The 21,720-nt window shown below is 44.4% G+C and overlaps 1 protein-coding gene across 2 annotated transcripts in view; it reads left to right on the plus strand.

The window, feature by feature from the left end:
- Window positions 1-12,648: 12,648 nt before the first annotated feature.
- Window positions 12,649-21,720, plus strand: part of LOC110532370 (ephrin type-A receptor 2) — a 42,318-nt gene continuing 33,246 nt past the window's right edge. For both annotated transcript variants that reach the window (XM_090184695.1, XM_036988309.2), the window contains exons 1-3: window positions 12,649-12,852; window positions 14,145-14,224; window positions 16,334-16,985. In XM_090184695.1, the coding sequence (XP_090040821.1) occupies window positions 12,771-12,852; window positions 14,145-14,224; window positions 16,334-16,985 (814 nt within the window). In that variant the 5' untranslated portion in view covers window positions 12,649-12,770. The remainder of the gene's footprint in view (window positions 12,853-14,144; window positions 14,225-16,333; window positions 16,986-21,720) is intronic.

Genomic DNA, 21,720 nt, shown 5'->3' on the forward strand with positions numbered 1-21,720 from the left:
CCACTTTCTCCAGTCAATACCCCAATACAATGCCACAGGAGGAATTGTGAACTCTAAAGGGTCATGGTACACGTTGTAGAGTAGACTCTTAGGTTGGGACAGGAAGGGAGAACTCCAGGTATGGGTCTTTACCAGGTGACTCAGAGTCAACATAAATACATAAAAACTTGTTATCATCTGGTTTCATCATCTCCTTTCCTACCAGGCTGAAATTTGATCTGGGGCCATATGTATCAAGCATCTCAGAGTAGAATAGATAATTTATTGTTCATTGGTTAGGCATCTTTACTTTATAAAAATGGGGTACTTTTTCCACAACCGACTACAACAACTATCAACACTACAACTTTGTGTCATTCTTACTTTCTGTAACGGTCTTACGTGTATGCGCGTGCACACACACACACACACACACACACACACACACACACACACACACACACACACACACACACACGGACACAGAGGGACACAGAGGGACACAGTGTCAGACGCAGTGCAGCGCCCCTGGATGGAGAGCTATTGGAGGGGAGTAGGAGTCCATGTAATCTTATTCATTGTGATCTAAAAGGCTGAACTGATCCTAGATCAGCATTCCTATTCTGAGACACTTTGTGAATAAGGCCCCTGAAACACAAGTAACAAGCAGATATGTATTACATGATTTCTCATCACCTCTCTTAAGTTCTTGCTTTCTTCTACTGTTTCGTCACAGTCGGTTTTGGATGGTAATGAAATGGAATGTGGCTCTGGAGGAACTTGTGGAAGTGATGTCGATTGTGCTCGTTTCACTTTCAGGGTTGAAATAAAATAGTGTTTTTGTGGTTTTTCAATTCTGTGGATACAGTACAGCCCCCTTCTATTTTGGCTATAGAGTTGAAATCCAATATGCCAGTGACAATGTACGAGTGTGAGAGATTGTATCTGTTGGGTTCTTACTGTAGGTAGATGGTGACGCAGGATTAAAGTCACCTCAGGTTATTTTTCATTTTGTAATTCCTCAAGAGGGGTTTTGTGCAGGGCTCATCAGAAAAAGGGTGGGGTGGGATGGTAGTTAAGGGGTTAGGAAGGGTCACCAACATTTACTGGATCGTTGCACCCATGTATTTGTTTATTGCTGGTTGAAAAGTTCCCTTTTTTCTTTCTGTGTCACAGTTTGTGGTGACCACTGTGGCATCAAGCACAATCGCAAGTTTAATTTTCTTCTCACATCGCAAGACAGCCAAAGTGTGATTTGATATCACTGTCGCACGATGCTAGGAATTTACTGTAGAAAGTCAGGTGTTTAGTGAATTGACATCGGGGAGGATACAAAAAAACTTGATGTTATTTCATAAAATCAACTCTACCTCTCAAACTGCTTCCATTCTGATTTACAGTACACTGTGGATTAACCGTGGTTTAGGCAGTTATCATGGACTGGTTTATTGTCTGTTTTTTACACAAAAATGTGATTTACGCCACAATCGTTACAGACTCACTGGGACACAGTGTTCCGACTAAGATCTTTGGACTCCATAACAGCTTAATCCAACATCCACAACACCACTGGACATGTCTCCTGGGAGGCAACTTGTCTGGTCTTGACACAGCAATACCAAAATATCCATTTGAAATTATGTGTTACTTAACTGTGACTCTGCTCGTGGGTTTCACTGAATCACTGCCGTCTCAAACCCATACACTTCACATGCCAACCTTTTCACAGAATTTCATCATTCTGTCTTTGAGAAAAGACATACAGGTTTCTATGTGGTTTGGAACTGGGAGCTGTTGAAAGAGAGCAGACAAGCAGGAACAAGCTTTCTGAGACGGGCTAGAGGAGTGACAAGCTTTGATATGAACTGCCATTCCAAAGACAGCTGTCATACACACTACTTTCTTCCCCCAGCACTGTCTAACTACCTAAGTCCCATTGACCCTTAATTAGCTTAGCACCCACATGGCTAGCACCCACGACACCTGTTTGTAAGCTCGCTCCCCTTTCGCCTCAATGGAAGTTACAGCTGTATTTGGTCACCTAATAGTTGAAATGTACTCTCCGTTTTCACTTGCAGAGCAGCATGAAAAATTGAGTGGGTGTGTGTGTGTGTGTGTGTGTGTGTGTGTGTGTGTGTGTGTGTGTGTGTGTGTGTGTGTGTGTGTGTGTGTGTGTGTGTGTGAATTGATACCTCCTCATCTGCAGGTTCTAGCCACACACACTTACCATGTCCTCCTTTGTAACCCTAGCCTTATTTGGCACTATGTTATATACAATACAGTACACAAGCCTTGTTATGATGAGAAGATGACATGGTTGAAAGACATACAGTAGAAACACATCACTTAGCTCAATCAAAAAGGCTCTGAAATATTTTCCCTCTGAGCATTGTCTCATGTTTAATAGTCTTACCTAGTAATGATGTAAGCAAAAATATTCACCAACCCTGTTTCTCCTCGTCTACATAAGCTCCGTACATAAGATAAATTGCTGTAGAGCAAAAGTACCACTCTACAACACTACAACCAGTGGTGTAAAGTACTTAAGTAAAAATACTTAGTAGTTTTTTGGGGCATCTGTACTTTACTTTATTATTAATATTTTTGACAACTTTTACTTTTACTACATTCCCTAAGAAAATAATGCACTTTTTACTCCTTATATTTTCCCTGACATCCATAAGTACTCATTACATTTTGAATGCTTAGCAGGACAGGAAAATGGTCTAATTCACACACTTATCAAGAGAGCATCCCTAGTCATCGCTACTGCCTCTGATATGGCAGACTCACTAAACACAAATGCTTAGTTTGTAAATTATGTCTGAGTATTGAACTGTGCCCTTGGCTATCCATAAATTTAAAAAACAAGAACATTGTGTCGTCTTATTTGCTTAATTTAAGACATTTTATTTGATTTATACTTTTACTTTTGATGCTTAAGTACATTTAAAACCAAATACTTGTAGACTTTTACTCAAGTAGTATTTTACTAGGTGACTTTTACTTTTACTGAAGTCCTTTACTTTATGAAAATTGGGTACTTTTTCCACAACTGACTACAACAACTATCAACAATACAACTTTGTGTCATTCTTACTTTCAGTAACAGTCTTACGTGTATGCACACAGACACGCACACGCACACATAGCCATCCGAACACATTATTGACACAACACCCCTTCTTTGCCCTTCTATTGCCGGTAGCATATGGAGAAGGGTCAGACATGCCTCACATGCCTACTTCAGCAAACTGCAGACCACTATAGGCCTACAGGGGCAACTACAAGGACAGGTGTTGCCTACCATCATGACATCACTGCTCAGCATCATCAACCATTCAGCCTAGAAACAACCCTAAAGATCCTGGCACTGTAAAAATGAATCAAATCAAATCAAATCAAATCGAATTCATCTCTCTCTTTCTTTTTTTCCATTTTATTTTAGTTCATTCTTTATGTCTCTCTCTCTTTTGGTCTCTTCTTCTTTCCCTGTCTCGCTCTCTCTCTGTCTCACTCTCTTTCTCTCACACAGACACACAAACAAATGCACACGCACACTCACACCCACGCACACACACACAAAAAAGGTAATATGGAACGGAATCCACAGGTTGTGGTGAAAATGGCAGACATATTGTTCAGGGAGAAATCCAAAACAGTCTATTTGGAATGAATGGCAATAATCATAATCCTGATTTTACTTATGCAGGAAAATAAAAGGCATGTGATATATCAGAAATTGTGTAATAGAATTATTGTCAACCTATTATATGATAGAACATCAGTACTTGTTGCATTTACAACTGGTCTAAGTCCCGTCGCTTATGCGTCCAGAGCCTTGACAGGTGCAGAGAGAAGGTATGCACAAATAGAGAAAGAACTACTGGCGAGCACATATGCGTGCGAAAGGTATCATCAACAGGTCTACGGACAAGACTTCGAAGTCCACAAAAACAACCACCAACCATTGGTGTCAATCATGTCTAAGCCACTGAATAATTGTCCAATGAGAATCCGGAGAATGTTTATCAGACTGCAAAAGTATGACGTGAAGATGATCTATACCCCGAGAAAGTTAATGTTCGCCGCCGCAGTTGACAAAAAAGAGAGAGCTTCGACACACAGAAAAACACTGAGATTCAGTGTTCCTATCCATCCTATCCCAGGCCAACACTGGGATAGGATGGTCCGCACAAAAAAACAACTGTCCAAGGAGAATACAGGATTACTGGATGTGCAGAGCAGAGCTCACCATTGTGGATGACGTTGTGTTCAAAGGCAACAAGATTGTCATTCCCATGACACTTTGCAAAGAAATGCTACAGAAAATACACGAGGGCCACTTGGGTGAGGAAAAAATGCAAACTACGAGCACGAGAAGTAATGTTACTGGCCAAAAATGAACTAGGAAATCAGCCAGAACACTGCTTCATGTGAACTGTGTTTGACCTACAGGCCAAAGCAGCAAGCAGAGCTGCTAATGCCTCATCCAGTACCCAACAGACCCTACTACAAAGTTGGAGTTGATCTTTTTGATTGCAATGGCAAAAGTCACATTGTTGTTACCGACTACTACTCAAACTACCCTGAAGTAACAACACTGACAACTACCTCCAGCAAAGCTGTAATCACCTACCTGAAATCAGTCTTTGCAAGACATGGGGTTGCGTCTGAAGTGTACTCGGACAATGGCTCGCAGTTCTCAAGTTCCAAATTCCGATCGTCCGCTAACGACTGGGGATTCTGACACTACACCTCCAGCACCAACTACCCAAGGTCCAACGGCTTAGCAGAGAGTTCTGTCAAAATTGTCAAAGGTCTGCACCTCTGCAGAACGGACTATCACCTGCACAAATGTTGATGGGACGTCGCATCAGAATGAATCTACCCATCCATGAGAACTTGCTAACACCCAGAGGTGCTCACAAAGTCAAACTCGTGAAGGAAAAACAGAAACAAAGACAAAAACAGCGACACGACAAAAGTGCATATACTTTCTAGCTGAAGTATATGTTCATTAAAAGTAGTTAAACCTACACACCGGTTTGTCATTATACAAGGAACAAACATAACATTTCCCAACTCTGGTCCTCGAGTACCCCCAATAGTACACAGTTTCATTGTAGCCATTGACAAACACACCTCATTCAACTCATTGAGGGCTTGATGATTAGTTGACAAGTTGAATCAGGTATGTCATGTACTGTCATGTTGTGTCTTGTCTCTGTCCTTTCCCTTCACCCTGTCTCCCTCTGCTGGTCGTTGTTAGGTTACCTTTTCTCCCCCGCTTTCCCCCAGCTGTTCCTTGTCTCCTCTGACTACCCATTCACCCCGTTTCCCACCTGTTCCCTTTTTCCCTCTGATTAGGTCCCTATATCTCTCTCTGTTTCTGTTCCTGTCTTTGTCGGATTATTGTTTGTTGTGTTTCATGCCTGAGCCAGACTATCGTCATGTTTGCTGTAACCTTGTCCTGTCCTGTCGGAATCTGCCGGTCTATCTGAGCCTACCTATGTTTGGTTATTAAAGAAGCTCTGTTTAAGTTAGTTCGCTTTTGGGTCCTCATTCACTCACCATAACAGAAGAATCCGACCAAGAATGGACCCAGCGACTTCGGATCCTCTCCACTCAGCCGTCGGGATCCAGGGAGCGATGCTAGGCAGACACGAGCAGGAAGTGTCTGCTGCTCGACATGCCGTTGAGACCCTGGCCACCCAAGTCTCCAACCTCACAGAACAGGTTCACCATCTCCGCCTCGATCCACCGGCCACTTCCAGGGCTTTCGAATCTCCGGAGCCCAGAATCAATAACCCGCCGTGTTACTCTGGGGAGCCCACTGAATGCCGCTCGTTCCTCACCCAGTGTGATATTGTGTTTTCTCTCCAGCCCAACACTTACTCCAGGAGCACTGCTCGTGTCGCCTACGTCATATCTCTCCTTATTGGACGGGCTCGTGAGTGGGGCACGGCAATCTGGGAGGCAAGGGCTGAGTGTACTAACCAGTATCAGGACTTTAAGGAGGAGATGATACGGGTTTTTGATCGATCTGTTTTTGGGGAGGAGGCTTCCAGGGCCCTGTCTTCCCTATGTCAAGGCAATCGATCCATAACAGACTACTCTATTGAGTTTCGCACTCTTGCTGTCTCCAGTGGCTGGAACGAGCCGGCCTTGCTCGCTCGTCTTCTGGAGGGTTTCCGCGCAGAGGTAAAGGATGAGATTCTCTCCCGGGAGGTTCCTTCCAGCGTGGATTCCTTGATTGAACTCGCTATTCGCATTGAGCGACGGGTTGATCTTCGTCACCGAGCTCGTGGAAAGGAGCTCGCGCTCTCCGTCGCCTCCCTCTCCGCATCACTACCATCTTCCTCTGCCGGCTCGGGTGCTGAGCCCATGCAGCTGGGAGGTATCCGCATCTCGACTAAGGAGAGGGAACGGAGAATCACCAACCGCCTCTGTCTCTATTGCGGTTCCGCTGGTCATTTTGTCACTTCATGTCCAGTAAAAGGCCAGAGCTCGTCAGTAAGCGGAGGGCTACTGGTGAGCGCTACTACTCCTGTCTCTCCTTCAAGATCCTGCACTACCTTGTCGGTCCATCTACGCTGGACCGGTTCGTCAGCTTCCTGCAGTGCCTTAATAGACTCTGGGGCGGAGGGCTGTTTTATGGACGAGACCTGGGCTCGGGAACATGACATTCCTCTCAGACAGTTAAAGGAGCCCACGGCCTTGTTCGCCCTGGATGGTAGTCCTCTCCCCAGGATTCAGCGTGAGACGCTACCTTTAACCCTCACTGTTTCTGGTAATCATAGTGAAACCATTTCTTTTTTAATTTTTCGTTCACCTTTTACACCTGTTGTTTTGGGCCATCCCTGGCTAGTTTGTCATAATCCTTCCATTAATTGGTCTAGTAATTCTATCCTCTCCTGGAACGTCTCTTGTCATGTGAAATGTTTAATGTCTGCTATCCCTCCTGTTTCCTCTGTCTCTTCTTCACAGGAGGAGCCTGGTGATTTGACAGGGGTGCCGGAGGAATATCACGATCTGCGCACGGTGTTCAGTCGGTCCAGGGCCACCTCTCTTCCTCCACACCGGTCGTATGATTGTAGTATTGATCTCCTTCCGGGAACCACCCCCCCCCCCCGGGGTAGACTATACTCTCTGTCGGCTCCCGAACGTAAGGCTCTCGAAGATTATTTGTCTGTAGCTCTTGACGCCGGTACCATAGTCCCCTCCTCCTCTCCCGCCGGAGCGGGGGTTTTTTTTGTCAAGAAGAAGGACGGGTCTCTGCGCCCCTGCATAGATTATCGAGGGCTGAATGACATAACAGTGAAGAATCGTTATCCGCTTCCTCTTATGTCTTCAGCCTTCGAGATCCTGCAGGGAGCCAGGTTTTTCACTAAGTTGGACCTTCGTAACGCTTACCATCTCGTGCGCATCAGGGAGGGGGACGAGTGGAAGACGGCGTTTAACACTCCGTTAGGGCACTTTGAATACCGGGTTCTTCCTTTCGGCCTCGCTAACGCTCCAGCTGTCTTTCAGGCATTAGTCAATGATGTCCTGAGAGACATGCTGAACATCTTTGTTTTCGTTTACCTTGACGATATCCTGATTTTTTCACCGTCACTCCAGATTCATGTTCAGCACGTTCGACGTGTCCTCCAGCGCCTTTTAGAGAATTGTCTTTTTGTGAAGGCTGAGAAGTGCACTTTTCATGCCTCCTCCGTCACATTTCTCGGTTCTGTTATTTCCGCTGAAGGCATTAAGATGGATCCCGCTAAGGTCCAAGCTGTCATTGATTGGCCCGTCCCTAAGTCACGCGTCGAGCTGCAGCGCTTTCTCGGCTTCGCGAACTTCTATCGTCGTTTCATCCGTAATTTCGGTCAGGTGGCAGCTCCTCTCACAGCCCTTACTTCTGTCAAGACGTGCTTTAAGTGGTCCGTTTCCGCCCAGGGAGCTTTTGATCTCCTCAAGAATCGTTTTACATCCGCTCCTATCCTTGTTACACCTGACGTCTCTAGACAGTTCGTTGTCGAGGTTGACGCGTCAGAGGTGGGCGTGGGAGCCATCCTTTCTCAGCGCTCCCTCTCTGACGACAAGGTCCACCCATGCGCGTATTTTTCTCATCGCCTGTCGCCGTCGGAACGTAACTATGATGTGGGTAACCGCGAACTGCTCGCCATCCGGTTAGCCCTAGGCGAATGGCGACAGTGGTTGGAGGGGGCGACCGTTCCTTTTGTCGTTTGGACTGACCATAGGAACCTTGAGTACATCCGTTCTGCCAAACGACTTAATGCGCGTCAGGCGCGTTGGGCGCTGTTTTTCGCTCGTTTCGAGTTCGTGATTTCTTATCGTCCGGGCTCTAAGAACACCAAGCCTGATGCTTTGTCTCGTCTCTTCAGTTCTTCAGTAGCCTCCACTGACCCCGAGGGGATTCTCCCTGAGGGGCGTGTTGTCGGGTTGACTGTCTGGGGAATTGAGAGGCAGGTAAAACAAGCGCTCACTCACACTCCGTCGCCGCGCGCTTGTCCTAGGAACCTTCTTTTCGTTCCCGTTCCTACTCGTCTGGCCGTTCTTCAGTGGGCTCACTCTGCCAAGTTAGCCGGCCACCCTGGCGTTCGGGGTACGCTTGCTTCCATTCGCCAGCGTTTTTGGTGGCCCACCCGGGAGCATGACACGCGTCGTTTCGTGGCTGCTTGTTCGGTCTGCGCGCAGACTAAGTCCGGTAACTCTCCTCCTGCCGGCCGTCTCAGGCCGCTTCCTATTCCCTCTCGACCGTGGTCTCACATCGCCTTAGATTTTGTCACCGGACTGCCTTCGTCAGCGGGGAAGACTGTTATTCTTACGGTTGTCGATAGGTTCTCTAAGGCGGCTCATTTCATTCCCCTTGCTAAGCTTCCTTCTGCTAAAGAGACGGCACAAATCATCATCGAGAATGTTTTCAGAATTCATGGCCTTCCGTCAGACGTCGTTTCGGACAGAGGTCCGCAATTCACGTCTCAATTTTGGAGGGAGTTTTGCCGTTTGATTGGGGCTTCCGTCAGTCTCTCTTCCGGCTTTCACCCCCAGTCTAACGGTCAAGCAGAACGGGCCAATCAGACTATTGGTCGCATCTTACGCAGTCTTTCTTTTCGTAACCCTGCGTCTTGGTCAGAACAGCTCCCCTGGGCAGAATACGCCCACAACTCGCTTCCTTCGTCTGCGACCGGGCTATCTCCTTTTCAGAGTAGCCTCGGGTACCAGCCTCCGCTGTTCTCATCTCAGTTCGCCGAGTCCAGCGTCCCCTCCGCTCAGGCTTTTGTCCAACGTTGCGAGCGCACCTGGAAGAGGGTCAGGTCTGCACTTTGCCGTTATAGGACGCAGACTGTGAGGGCTGCTAATAAGCGTAGAACTAAGAGTCCTAGATATTGTCGCGGTCAGAGAGTTTGGCTCTCCACTCAGAACCTTCCCCTTAAGACGGCTTCTCGCAAGTTGACCCCGCGGTTCATTGGTCCGTTCCGTATTTCTCGGGTCATTAATCCTGTCGCAGTTCGACTTCTTCTTCCGCGATACCTTCGTCGCGTCCACCCGGTCTTCCATGTCTCCTGCATCAAGCCCGTCCTTCGCGCCCCCGCTCGTCTTCCCCCCCACCCCCCCATCCTTGTCGAGGGCGCACCCATCTACAGGGTCCGTAGAATTTTGGACATGCGTCCTCGGGGCCGTGGTCACCAGTACCTCGTAGATTGGGAGGGGTACGGTCCTGAGGAGAGGAGTTGGGTTCCCTCTCGGGACGTGCTGGACCGTGCGCTGATCGAGGATTTCCTCCGTTGCCGCCAGGTTTCCTCCTCGAGTGCGCTCGGTGAGTGGGGGGGTACTGTCATGTACTGTCATGTTGTGTCTTGTCTCTGTCCTTTCCCTTCACCCTGTCTCCCTCTGCTGGTCGTTGTTAGGTTACCTTTTCTCCCCCGCTTTCCCCCAGCTGTTCCTTGTCTCCTCTGACTACCCATTCACCCCGTTTCCCACCTGTTCCCTTTTCCCCTCTGATTAGGTCCCTATATCTCTCTCTGTTTCTGTTCCTGTCTTTGTCGGATTCTTGTTTGTTGTGTTTCATGCCTGAGCCAGACTATCGTCATGTTTGCTGTAACCTTGTCCTGTCCTGTCGGAATCTGCCGGTCTATCTGAGCCTACCTATGTTTGGTTATTAAAGAAGCTCTGTTTAAGTTAGTTCGCTTTTGGGTCCTCATTCACTCACCATAACAAGGTATGCTTGTCCAGGGTTACAATAAAAATGTGTACTGTTGGGGGTACTGGAGGACCAGGGTTTGGAAACACTGTAGAATAGTATATCACTGAGAGGATATTGTTCAACCCTTACTCACCCTATCAGCCTTTAGAAACCCCACAGACAGTTAGCTCAACATTTTTTACTTTGGTCTCATTGTATTAAAATAATACTTGTCTACTTAGGAACTGAATAGCTGTAAGTCTGACAGGCAATGGGGAACAATGTCAGATACAGAGCCAAAAACAATTTTAGACCCCTTTACTTTTTGCACATTTTGTTACGTTTCAGCCTTATTCTAAAACGGATTAAATTGCTTTTCCCCCTCATCAATCTACACACAATATCCTAAATGACAAAGCTAAAACTGAGGGTTCCCAGTGTTGAGGATCAGTGTAGCAGATGTGTTGTTGCCTACTCTTGCCACCTGGGGGCGGCCCATCAGGAAGTCCAGGATCCAGTTGCAGAGGGAGGTGTTTAGTCCCAGGGTCCTTAGCTTAGTGACTGGGCACTATGGTGTTGAATGCTGAGCTATAGTCAATGAACAGCGTTCTCACATAGGTGTTGCTTTTTTCCAGGTGGGAAAGGGCAGTGTGGAGTGCGATTGAGATTGCGTCATCTGTGGATCTGCTGGGGTGGTATGCGAATTAGAATTGGTCTATGGTATCCGGGAGGATGCTGTTGATGTGAGCCATGACCAGCCTTTCAAAGCACTTCATGGCTAACAATGTGACGCTACAGGGTGGTAATAATTTAGGCAGGTTACCTTCGCTTTCTTGGGCACAGGGACTATGGTGGTCTGCTTGAAACATATTGGTATTACAGTCAGGGAGAGGTTGAAAATGTCAGTGAAGACTCTTGCCTGTTGGTCCGCGCATGCTTTGAGTACACGTCCTGGTAATCCATCTGGCCCAGCGGCTTTGTGAATGTTGATCTGTTTAAAGGTCTTGCTCACATTGGCTACCGAGAGCGTTATCACACAGTCGTCCAGAACCTCCGGTGCTCTCATGCATGCTTCAGTGTTGCTTGCCTCGAAGCGAGCATAGAAGGCATTTACCTCGTCTGGTAGGCTCGTGTCACTGGGCAGCTCGCGACTGGGTTTTCCTTTGTAGTCTGTAATAGTTTTAAAGCCCTGCCACATCCGACGAGCGTCAGAGCCGCTGTAGTAAGATTCAATCTTAATCCTATATTGACACTTTGCTGTACATTGGAAGTTTTGGAAAAGTATGTGAGGATTTGATCATTACTGTTCTGCTATAGATACGTTTCAATACAGATCCAAAAGTTGCTTGTACGCGACTGAGAAAAACTGTAATGGAGAAATGCAATCGTCTAAGAGGGATACACTGTGACTCTCACTCGCCCCTCTCCCCCTCTCCTCCCTTCATCTCTCTCTACCCCTAGCTTACTCCCTCCCCCTCTCTTCTCTCTCTCTCTCTCTCTCTCTCTCTCTCTCTCTCTCTCTCTCTCTCTCTCTCTCTCTCTCTCTCTCTCTCTCTCTCTCTCTCTCTATCTATCTCTCTTTATCTATGTCTTAAATATATATCTAAAGAGAGAGAGAGAGCGGAGGGATTTTAGGTTCAAAGCTCACTAATGTGAAACCAGAGCCTCAGGGTACGGGGAGGCGGCATGGGGAGTGAGGATTCACACATGGCTGGGAGAGAGGGAGAAGACCAATATTTTCCCGCAGAGTTGGACCCACAGGTGTCTAGGAACATAAAGTCCATAAAATCTTAATGTTCCTAGACAGGTGTGACTCTTGCAAAATCAATGACACACTGTATTGTAATCATCTATTGTGAAGACAGCATTGAAAGGTACATATCTACCCAGAAAATCTAACAGGTTGACAAAGTATTCAGGAGTTTTTTAGTGAAACCATGGTTTAAAAAACTACAAGATACAGGTAAAAAAAAATCCATATTAAATGCATAGTATTCTCACACATATCACACACATAATCATAGTTACACTGTACAATAAATAATGAAAGTAGACAGAGCTTGACTCTCAAATTCCTTTGCAAAGTAGTTGCTAGGTGATGGATTGTTTAATCCTCTATATTCATACATACCAGCACACCCTCCCACACCCCATAATCCATACTCCAACCTCTCTATCTCTCCCCCTGAGAATACAGATTCTGTTCTACTTCACTAATATTGATCAACTTTGTGGAGTAATTGAATAGGAAAACAATCTTGTTTGTTTACTTTTGTCATGAGTTTCACGCAGTATTCTTCTTATTTTGTACACAGAGAAAGAAACATAAAAAAGGAAATAGGCCACATGTTTTTATATATCTGCTTTGCTTGTGGCTCAGGCAAATTCTTGAGGCCATCAAAGCGTAATGCCAATGCCACTTCCCTGTTTGCCACACCCCCTCCCTATAAGGAATTGATGACATTCCAACAGGCGGGGGTTGATGACCTCCTCATTTGTGAATGACGCTTCCGCGAGCTCAGCGTTCAGTTGAGCAACTAATGTGAGTGTTGAAGTATCCCAACCTAGCCTAGAAATAAGAAGAACACTTTCCCAAATGGATCCCCGTGGAATTAAGCTCTTGTTGTTTTCCTATGTATTAATTAGCTTTATATTTATTACACTGCAAACTAAAGAAGGTAAGCGAAGTACTACTTTTACAAATATAATTTCTCCTCTTGCAACAAGTCTATCCTCCTATGTCCAGGTTGTGGGACCACGAGGAAGTTGAACAAATAAAGCGCAGCGCAAGAACACACTGATACAATAACGCAACTTGTAGAAATGTTTGTTTTTTGTTGTTGCATTTTGACCACAAAGTAAAAAAAAAAAATAAATACATTCGATTATCAGCTGTCTATCCCTGATCACTTTATCAACATGAGTTTGGAATTTAGAATTTCCAGATTGCCTCTAGATCAACAAGGTTGCAGTATGACATTGTATGAACATATTAAATATAGCACAGACTCTTAGACAAAAAATACAATGCTACTTTGCCATAGTTGTCCTACACTGAATATAAAATGATCAGATACTTTTTCTAAAAAAAAATATTAAGTGGAGATTTCTTTCGATATTTTTTCAAAAGGAATTAAAAAACGATTTCACACTTGTCAGTGCAAGGTAGCCTAACAACTACATATGGGATACATGGATAATTATCTGCATGGCTGGGCTGAACATTCATGTCTGTTACTACTTAGTGCACGCTGAATGATAGAATATACTAACTTTATCATCTATTCCATCAAGAATGATTACACCCTAAGCTTCCTTTTTATTTTTAAGTCACTGAGATAGGCCTATGTTTAAGTCTCAATTTAGGAAGTGTAAGGGAATACAAAGTTAACTGGAGTAAATATTAGAGTGGCAATTATAATACCAAGAAGCAAATAAACGTCAAAGTGTACTTGTCCCAGCTCTCTCTGTTACAGCAATCACATTAAGACAAGATTACATCAAGAATAGTCTGATGGGTGACAATATTAGTTTATCCCTTGTGAATTATATATTATCACTTGTGTATGATGTCCAGCATAAGAAACAATGTCCTTAGCGACTTTTTCGAATCATAGTCGCACACCTCATGTAGCCTAGCCCATATGTTTTAATAAGCTTTGTATCACAACTAAAGTGGCCAAATACCATCTTAAAATGAAGCACATTAATCTGCTTTACATGGGGTGTAGAGCCTAACTGGCATATATTAGCAGCGCACGAGTTTCAAGTTTGGGGAAGATACCATAAAAATGCACCCTTTTATAATAATAGTATTACATGCATAATTGCATTTGCGGTCACTTTTGATAATGGTGTTTTCTGCTAATGGAACATTTGCGCTTATAGCCTACTAATATGTGCGCATTGCTCCGCTTCACTAAGTAAAGTTGTTGAATTAGACTTAATTTTGACTTTTACCCTTGTGCAGAGGTGCTGTTGGATATGAGGGCATCAGGGAGTGAGCTAGGCTGGCTGACCGGGCCATATGAACAAGGAGACACGCAAGGGGTAAGTATCCATCCACTCTTTCCTATGCCCTGTTCCTGTACTCTTCTCTTTGGGGAAGTATGGCTGGAGTAGCACATAATATGCCATGTCTGAATGTCTCACCTTCACACTACTTTCACAACTCTTATTTGCCAGTATCTGCCTTTACAACTTGGTGCTCAAGTACAAATGTTAGTCATTGTAATGTCAAGTTAAATATGTGAAAGGGTCGTATTATTCTAATGGGGGTTGGGTTTTAGTGCGTATCATGTCTGGACTCTCCAAGGGAGAGACAGACAGGAGAGAATGGCAGTTATAGCAAGCGTGGTAGAGAATACTTGTGGTTTTAAGTCCCTCGCTTCAGAATTGTATGTAAGGGTGCAATTAACTTAAGTTTGGAGCATATGGTACCTTTTGGGGAAAATTTGATGTAGCGAGTTAAGTTATCTGTCGTTTCCCATAAGTAGAAAATGGGTTGTCTTTCATCACAGTAAAACAGATTGTTGGTTTTTTTCTTATCGTTTGCTTTTGTGTCATGCGTGCTTGGGCCCAATTTTGTGTCATTAACATTTGAGTGGTCATTCAGTTGCATGCAAATAATTACAAGTTGGTCTATTTGATGGGTTGATGACTCAAAGGCAAATTTGGGCATGCTGAACATACATAATCCTATCTTAAAATTCCTCAAAATAGTGTCTTCAATTGTGTACTAACAGTTATGTTGAACTTCACCTGGCACAATCTTGCTGAAGTTCAACAACTGTATAGACCAGGAAGATAAAGTTAATTGAAAGCCTGAATAGTTGTTATTTTACAATATTTTATGTTTTTATAGCACTTAATTGTAGACCAAATTGACACGTGTCAAGATAATTATGATATCATGTATTATAATTCAAAACGTTTCTATCACCCATTAAAACATTTTGCAATAGTTTTATGGAGCTGCTTGCTCTCGTGTTGCATGCCTCCGTTTATATGTGATGCCACACAGTCAGCCAACAAAGCACATTCTTTTAATAAATAGCATAGTGGTAACATGCAGAGAACAAACCACAGGCTCAGCCACCCGTGGGGCCAAATGTATTTGAGCATCCACTATTACGCTGAAGCATGTTAGAAGTAGGGCTGTTGCGGTGACCGTATTACCGCCACACCGGCGGTCACGAGTCATGAAGGCAGTCAAATTCCACATGACCATTTAGTCATGGTAATTAGGCTTCTCTAAATTAAGCATATAGGAGTACCTATTTCTTTGTTAACCGCTCAACACAGAATAGCCGCATGTGCGCACTCCCTCAAATCGCTTGGAGAAAATATATATTTTTTTTATACAGGTTTGTTCAATTGTATCCTTCATACTATAAAATAATGCCACGGAATTATAAACAAATCTTGTCTGCTAAATGAACTAGTCTAGCCCACAGCCATTTGGCATAACCACATCAGGACCTAACATAAGGACAACTCGGAGTATGCTATTCTTTTCTTCTGAAATGAACTAAATTTCTTCACATCATGCTTAATCATGCAAATAATGGATTTATTGTGAAGGTGTAGGCTAGATTACATGGATTTATTCAACTTTTTTTGTGTGGAAGCCAGGAGATGCTAAATGTGTTTGCTAATTAACGGTCAATTACCGCGAGACCGACAGGTATTTGCTTGACAATCCCCGGCTGATGAAATTTCGTAACCGCCACAGCCCTAGTTGGAAGACTTCTCACTAAAATGTCTAACTGCTGTGGCAGCAAGAGTTGGATACATGGATCAACATCTTGCATAAGAAGCCTCATTGTTGACAGGCCTCAGGGGTATTTCAATAGTATTGTAAAAATCAGTGGGCTTCATTCCTTCGCTAAGACCTCTGGACTTTTCTCGCCACTTATGTCTTGATATGTTCCTTTGGGGTCTCCCTCACTCACTTTCCCTTTGCCTCCAGGATTAAAATTACAGGGGTGCTAGTCACTCCTATAACAAATCAAGGCACCCCCATTAGAATTTAAGATGTCAACATGGGCAGTAGGGAACCCCCAATAAGCATTGAACATTTGAACTTTGCTCAAAATGTATCCCCCAGAGTAAGTGTTTGACTGAATCCCTGATAGTCTGTCTGTGTGGTTGTTTCAGTGGGAGGTGGTCCAGAGGACTCTCAACGGCTCACAGTTCTATACCTACTCGGTGTGTAACGTGGGCGAGCGTGAGCAGGACAACTGGCTGCGCACCACCTTCATCCAGCGCCGCCCGTCAGCCTCTAGAGTCTTCGTGGAGCTGCAGTTCATCGTGCGTGACTGCAACTCGTTCGACGGCTCATCGCTTACCTGCAAGGAGACCTTCAACCTGTTCTCCTCTGAGTCGGACGCTGATATCGGCACCAACTTCCGCAAGGGCCAGTTCAAGAAGGTGGCAACCATCGCACCCGACGAGATCACCAGCCGCAATGAGCTGCACATCAACACAGAGACGCGGGTGGTGGAGAGCCTCAGCAGGAAAGGGTTCTACCTTGCCTTCCAAGACATCGGGGCCTGTGTGGCGCTGCTCTCTGTCAGGGTCTACTACAAGACCTGCCCGGCCACTGTCAAAAGCCTGGCAGCCTTCCCCGAAACAGTGGCAGGGGGGGGGGAGAACCAGGCCCTGAGGGAGGTGGCGGGGGGCTGCGTAGAGAATGCTGTGAGCGAGGAGACGCCCCGCATCTACTGCACGGTGGATGGAGAGTGGGTGGTGCCCGTCGGACAGTGCCAATGCAGGCCCGGCTACGAGGCCGTCAACGGCACATGCCGAGGTAAGGTTTATGTTCCTTTGTTGGCTGGTGGTCTGAGAGTCTTCCCTCTCTCGCATCATGGATTCTAATGCTGTGTATGTGTGTGGGGGCTTGTGAGTGTGAGTTATGTTTTTTAATTTGTGTTGGCTATAAAAAATGCTAATATTTAAAAGGCAATTCCACAGTAACATAATGATGCTGAGACTCCGATTTTTCACTTGAACAATTTTTTTACAATTTCCACAGAATTTTACAAAACACATTTACTTAAAGAACAGCGCAAATGCAAAGTTTGGTAACAGAATGACCGAACAAACAGCACAAACAGTCATTCTGTTCCCAAACTTTGCATCTGCACTGTTCTTGATGTAAATGCATTTACGTTACATTTTTAGTGGAAATTGTTCAATGTCATCATTGTGCATATTTGGCTGGTTTGTTTAACTTTGCAATCATTTGTTTTTGTTTGACATGCATTTTAAAGTGGAAAATCTGATTCTCGGCATCATTCCATAACTGAAAAGTGTTTGAGGTCACCCACTCTTGTTAGTAGCCATTTTTATCAGGACCTTTGGCCCTTGTAAGCTAGTATCCTGCTAATTTATTGTCATTCATTCATTCTCTTATCTTAAATACTCATACGTAGTCTTACCTGGGCTTTGTAGTCATGTTGCCACCATGTTGCATTCGAGTCCTCATCAGAGGCCCTCTAGTCTACATCTCCTCAGTCCTGCCGAAATGACAGATGTTGCTCAAAGACTGGAGAGGCAGAAGTCACTCTGAAACTGTACTGGTGGTGTATTGACTTCTGCAAGGTAAGAGGAGTGTAGAGAAGTGGAAGAGAAAAAGCCTGTCTGGTTATCAATTCAATTTCAATTCAATTTCAGTTCTCTGGCTTTCTTCGTTACATGCATCAGAGAAATTGTCATTCCTTAAGTCATTGGGCATTCCTTCTCTCCCTCTCTCTCTCATATCTGCTGTAAGAGACTAGGTTTCACCATGTGAGTGTTTTTGTGTGTGACTGCAGCAGGGTGAGAGAGAGAGAGAGAGAGAGTGAGCATGTTGGCATGCTCAGGCCTGTTAGGAGCTGTTCCGCGATGTGGCACCACAAAACTCCCATCACCGGAACATTAAGCATGTTGCTACACCACTGATTTTGGGAGACACACACACACAATCTGTTTCCCCTCAATTGGGTGTGTGTGTGTGTGTGTGTGTGTGTGTGTGTGTGTGTGTGTGTGTGTGTGTGTGTGTGTGTGTGTGTGTGTGTGTGTGAGAGATAAAAAAAATTAAAAAAGAAGTGAGGAATGGAATGTAAAGGTAGGAGAACAATGAGGTGCAGTGTTGAGCTGTAGGCACTGGCTCCTCTCACCCTCCCCTTCCCATTCTCCACTGCATTCCTCTTCCAGTTACTCCCAGATTACTGCAGGTCTGAGGAATTCCCTATGGAAAACTCCTGGGCTGTGTCCCAAATAGAACCCTATTCCCTATATAGTGCACTACTTTTGACCACAGCCCTATACATAGGGAATAGGATGCAATTTGGGACGCACTCCTGCTCCCACCTTACAGAAAAAAATTATTGAGGCTGAATACAGGTTGAATACAGAAAGCTACCATGTAAGGTGAATGAGCTTGGCATTAGGTGTGGAAACGTACACAGATAAAACTGTGCATGCAGTACATCAAATGCACACGCAAAGACATATACACACACACACACCCTCTTCCACCCCATGCAGTGTGCTCCAGTTGACTCACTGTTGACATTGACAGTTTTCTTCCTTAAAGGGTAGGTAGCATAAATGTAATCACTTGTAACATATGGATTAGCATTAGAATGCGCATCAAAAGTCCCAATGCAAAGTTACACTTCACTTTTCTATTTTTCGAGTTATTACATAAAACTGATCAGAATGCTGAAGTTATGCTGGAAAAACATTTGCGTGGTGTGACGTAATATGGATAACCTGGCAAGCCAGACTATTCCCTATAATATAAACTCCAACAGAAATAATTTCTAATTAAACAAATCGTTTGCACTCAAATTTTCTGCCTATTTGCAAGCTACTACTTTATGAATGTATTGTTACATATCAGCTTGCAAGGTTGCTAGCCAACTAGCCTACTTACGTTAGGCCTACCAGCCTGCTAACTTATGTTAGCACTGTGTGAGTCAGCCAGTTGCTATCGACACCTAGCTTACAGCTATATTAAAGTAAACCAAAGTTTCCTAAATGCATAACCCCATCTAACCAATTATCAAATAATGTTACCAGTATATGCCGTTATCTTAGCTAGCAAGAAAGCCATCCTGCTAAAGTTTATTTTAGCCTGCTAGCTAGCCAACCACCACATTCAACATAGCTGAGTAGTAAGCCAGACAACAACTAGTCTAGCACAGGCTGGAACCCACAGAACACAAAAACAAAAATTGCCATCAGATATAAAGTAGAGATAGCAGAGACTTACCAATTGACGCTAAATTAGCTACCTAAGTTAAAGAGCCAATGAGAGGCCTTCAGAGGGAGAGGCCATTTCACCAGCCGAGGGAGAGTCAGCTAATCCACATTGAATTTAACCGGTTTATCTCCATCACTGCAGACTCTCGCGATGTACCAGTAGGTCGGTAGGAAATAGAGGTTGCAGGCCTCACAATCGGCACAGCACCTGGTTTCAGTCAGTCTCATTCCAAAACCGAATAAACCGTTCCCGCTTCAAAGCTAGCTTCTAATTTCTGAGTCGTAACTCCGTCCTTGTGGATATTATGGCAATATGTGGGTATTACTGCACTAGCTACGAATGACGGAAAACTACTACAATGCTCGCTTGACTACCACTACTAAACGCACAGGAGAAGAGATCTTTCGCATGAAGTTATATGGTTTCTTTGTAGATTTTCACCAGCACCAACACTTGGTTTGGAATGTAATTACAGTGCCTTGCGAAAGTATTCGGCCCCCTTGAACTTTGCGACCTTTTGCCACATTTCAGGCTTCAAACATAAAGATAAAAAACTATATTTTTTTGTGAAGAATCAACAACAAGTGGGACACAATCATGAAGTGGAACAACATTTATTGGATATTTCAAACTTTTTTAACAAATCAAAAACTGAAAAATTGGGCGTGCAAAATTATTCAGCCCCCTTAAGTTAATACTTTGTAGCGCCACCTTTTGCTGCGATTGCAGCTGTAAGTCGCTTGGGGTATGTCTCTATCAGTTTTGCACATCGAGAGACTGAAATTTTTTCCCATTCCTCCTTGCAAAACAGCTCGAGCTCAGTGAGGTTGGATGGAGAGCATTTGTGAACAGCAGTTTTCAGTTCTTTCCACAGATTCTCGATTGGATTCAGGTCTGGACTTTGACTTGGCCATTCTAACACCTGGATATGTTTATTTTTGAACCATTCCATTGTAGATTTTGCTTTATGTTTTGGATCATTGTCTTGTTGGAAGACAAATCTCCGTCCCAGTCTCAGGTCTTTTGCAGACTCCATCAGGTTTTCTTCCAGAATGGTCCTGTATTTGGCTCCATCCATCTTCCCATCAATTTTAACCATCATCCCTGTCCCTGCTGAAGAAAAGCAGGCCCAAACCATGATGCTGCCACCACCATGTTTGACAGTGGGGATGGTGTGTTCAGCTGTGTTGCTTTTACGCCAAACATAACGTTTTGCATTGTTGCCAAAAAGTTCAATTTTGGTTTCATCTGACCAGAGCACCTTCTTCCACATGTTTGGTGTGTCTTCCAGGTGGCTTGTGGCAAACTTTAAACAACACTTTTTATGGATATCTTTAAGAAATGGCTTTCTTCTTGCCACTCTTCCATAAAGGCCAGATTTGTGCAATATAAGACTGATTGTTGTCCTATGGACAGAGTCTCCCACCTCAGCTGTAGATCTCTGCAGTTCATCCAGAGTGATCATGGGCCTCTTGGCTGCATCTCTGATCAGTCTTCTCCTTGTATGAGCTGAAAGTTTAGAGGGACGGCCAGGTCTTGGTAGATTTGCAGTGGTCTGATACTCCTTCCATTTCAATATTAGCGCTTGCACAGTGCTCCTTGGGATGTTTAAAGCTTGGGAAATCTTTTTGTATCCAAATCCGGCTTTAAACTTCTTCACAACAGTATCTCGGACCTGCCTGGTGTGTTCCTTGTTCTTCATGATGCTCTCTGCGCTTTTAACGGACCTCTGAGACTATCACAGTGCAGGTGCATTTAAACGGAGACTTGATTACACACAGGTGGATTGTATTTATCATCATTAGTCATTTAGGTCAACATTGGATCATTCAGAGATCCTCACTGAACTTCTGGAGAGAGTTTGCTGCACTGAAAGTAAAGGGGCTGAATAATTTTGCACGCCCAATTTTTCTGTTTTTGATTTGTTAAAAAAGTTTGAAATATCCAATAAATGTCGTTCCACTTCATGATTGTGTCCCACTTGTTGTTGATTCTTCACAAAAAAATACAGTTTTATATCTTTATGTTTGAAGCCTGAAATGTGGCAAAAGGTCGCAAAGTTCAAGGGGGCCGAATACTTTCGCAAGGCACTGTACATGCTAGCATAGCGAGTAGCTAACGTTAGCCAGCTGGAACTAGCTAGGTAGCACCGGTTCTCCAAATGATGTTGAGAAATAGTGCATTGTGGGTAGTTCTGAAGCTATCCGGAAATAAGTTAAGAAATATGTAAAGTTCTCAAACCACTGTTTGTACACTGAACAAAAATATAAACGCAACATGCAACATTTTCAAA

This window comes from Oncorhynchus mykiss, chromosome 9 (assembly GCF_057628025.1).
Source record: "Oncorhynchus mykiss isolate SJ-2025 chromosome 9, ASM5762802v1, whole genome shotgun sequence".
In the NCBI taxonomy this organism is placed as follows: Eukaryota; Metazoa; Chordata; class Actinopteri; order Salmoniformes; family Salmonidae; genus Oncorhynchus; species Oncorhynchus mykiss.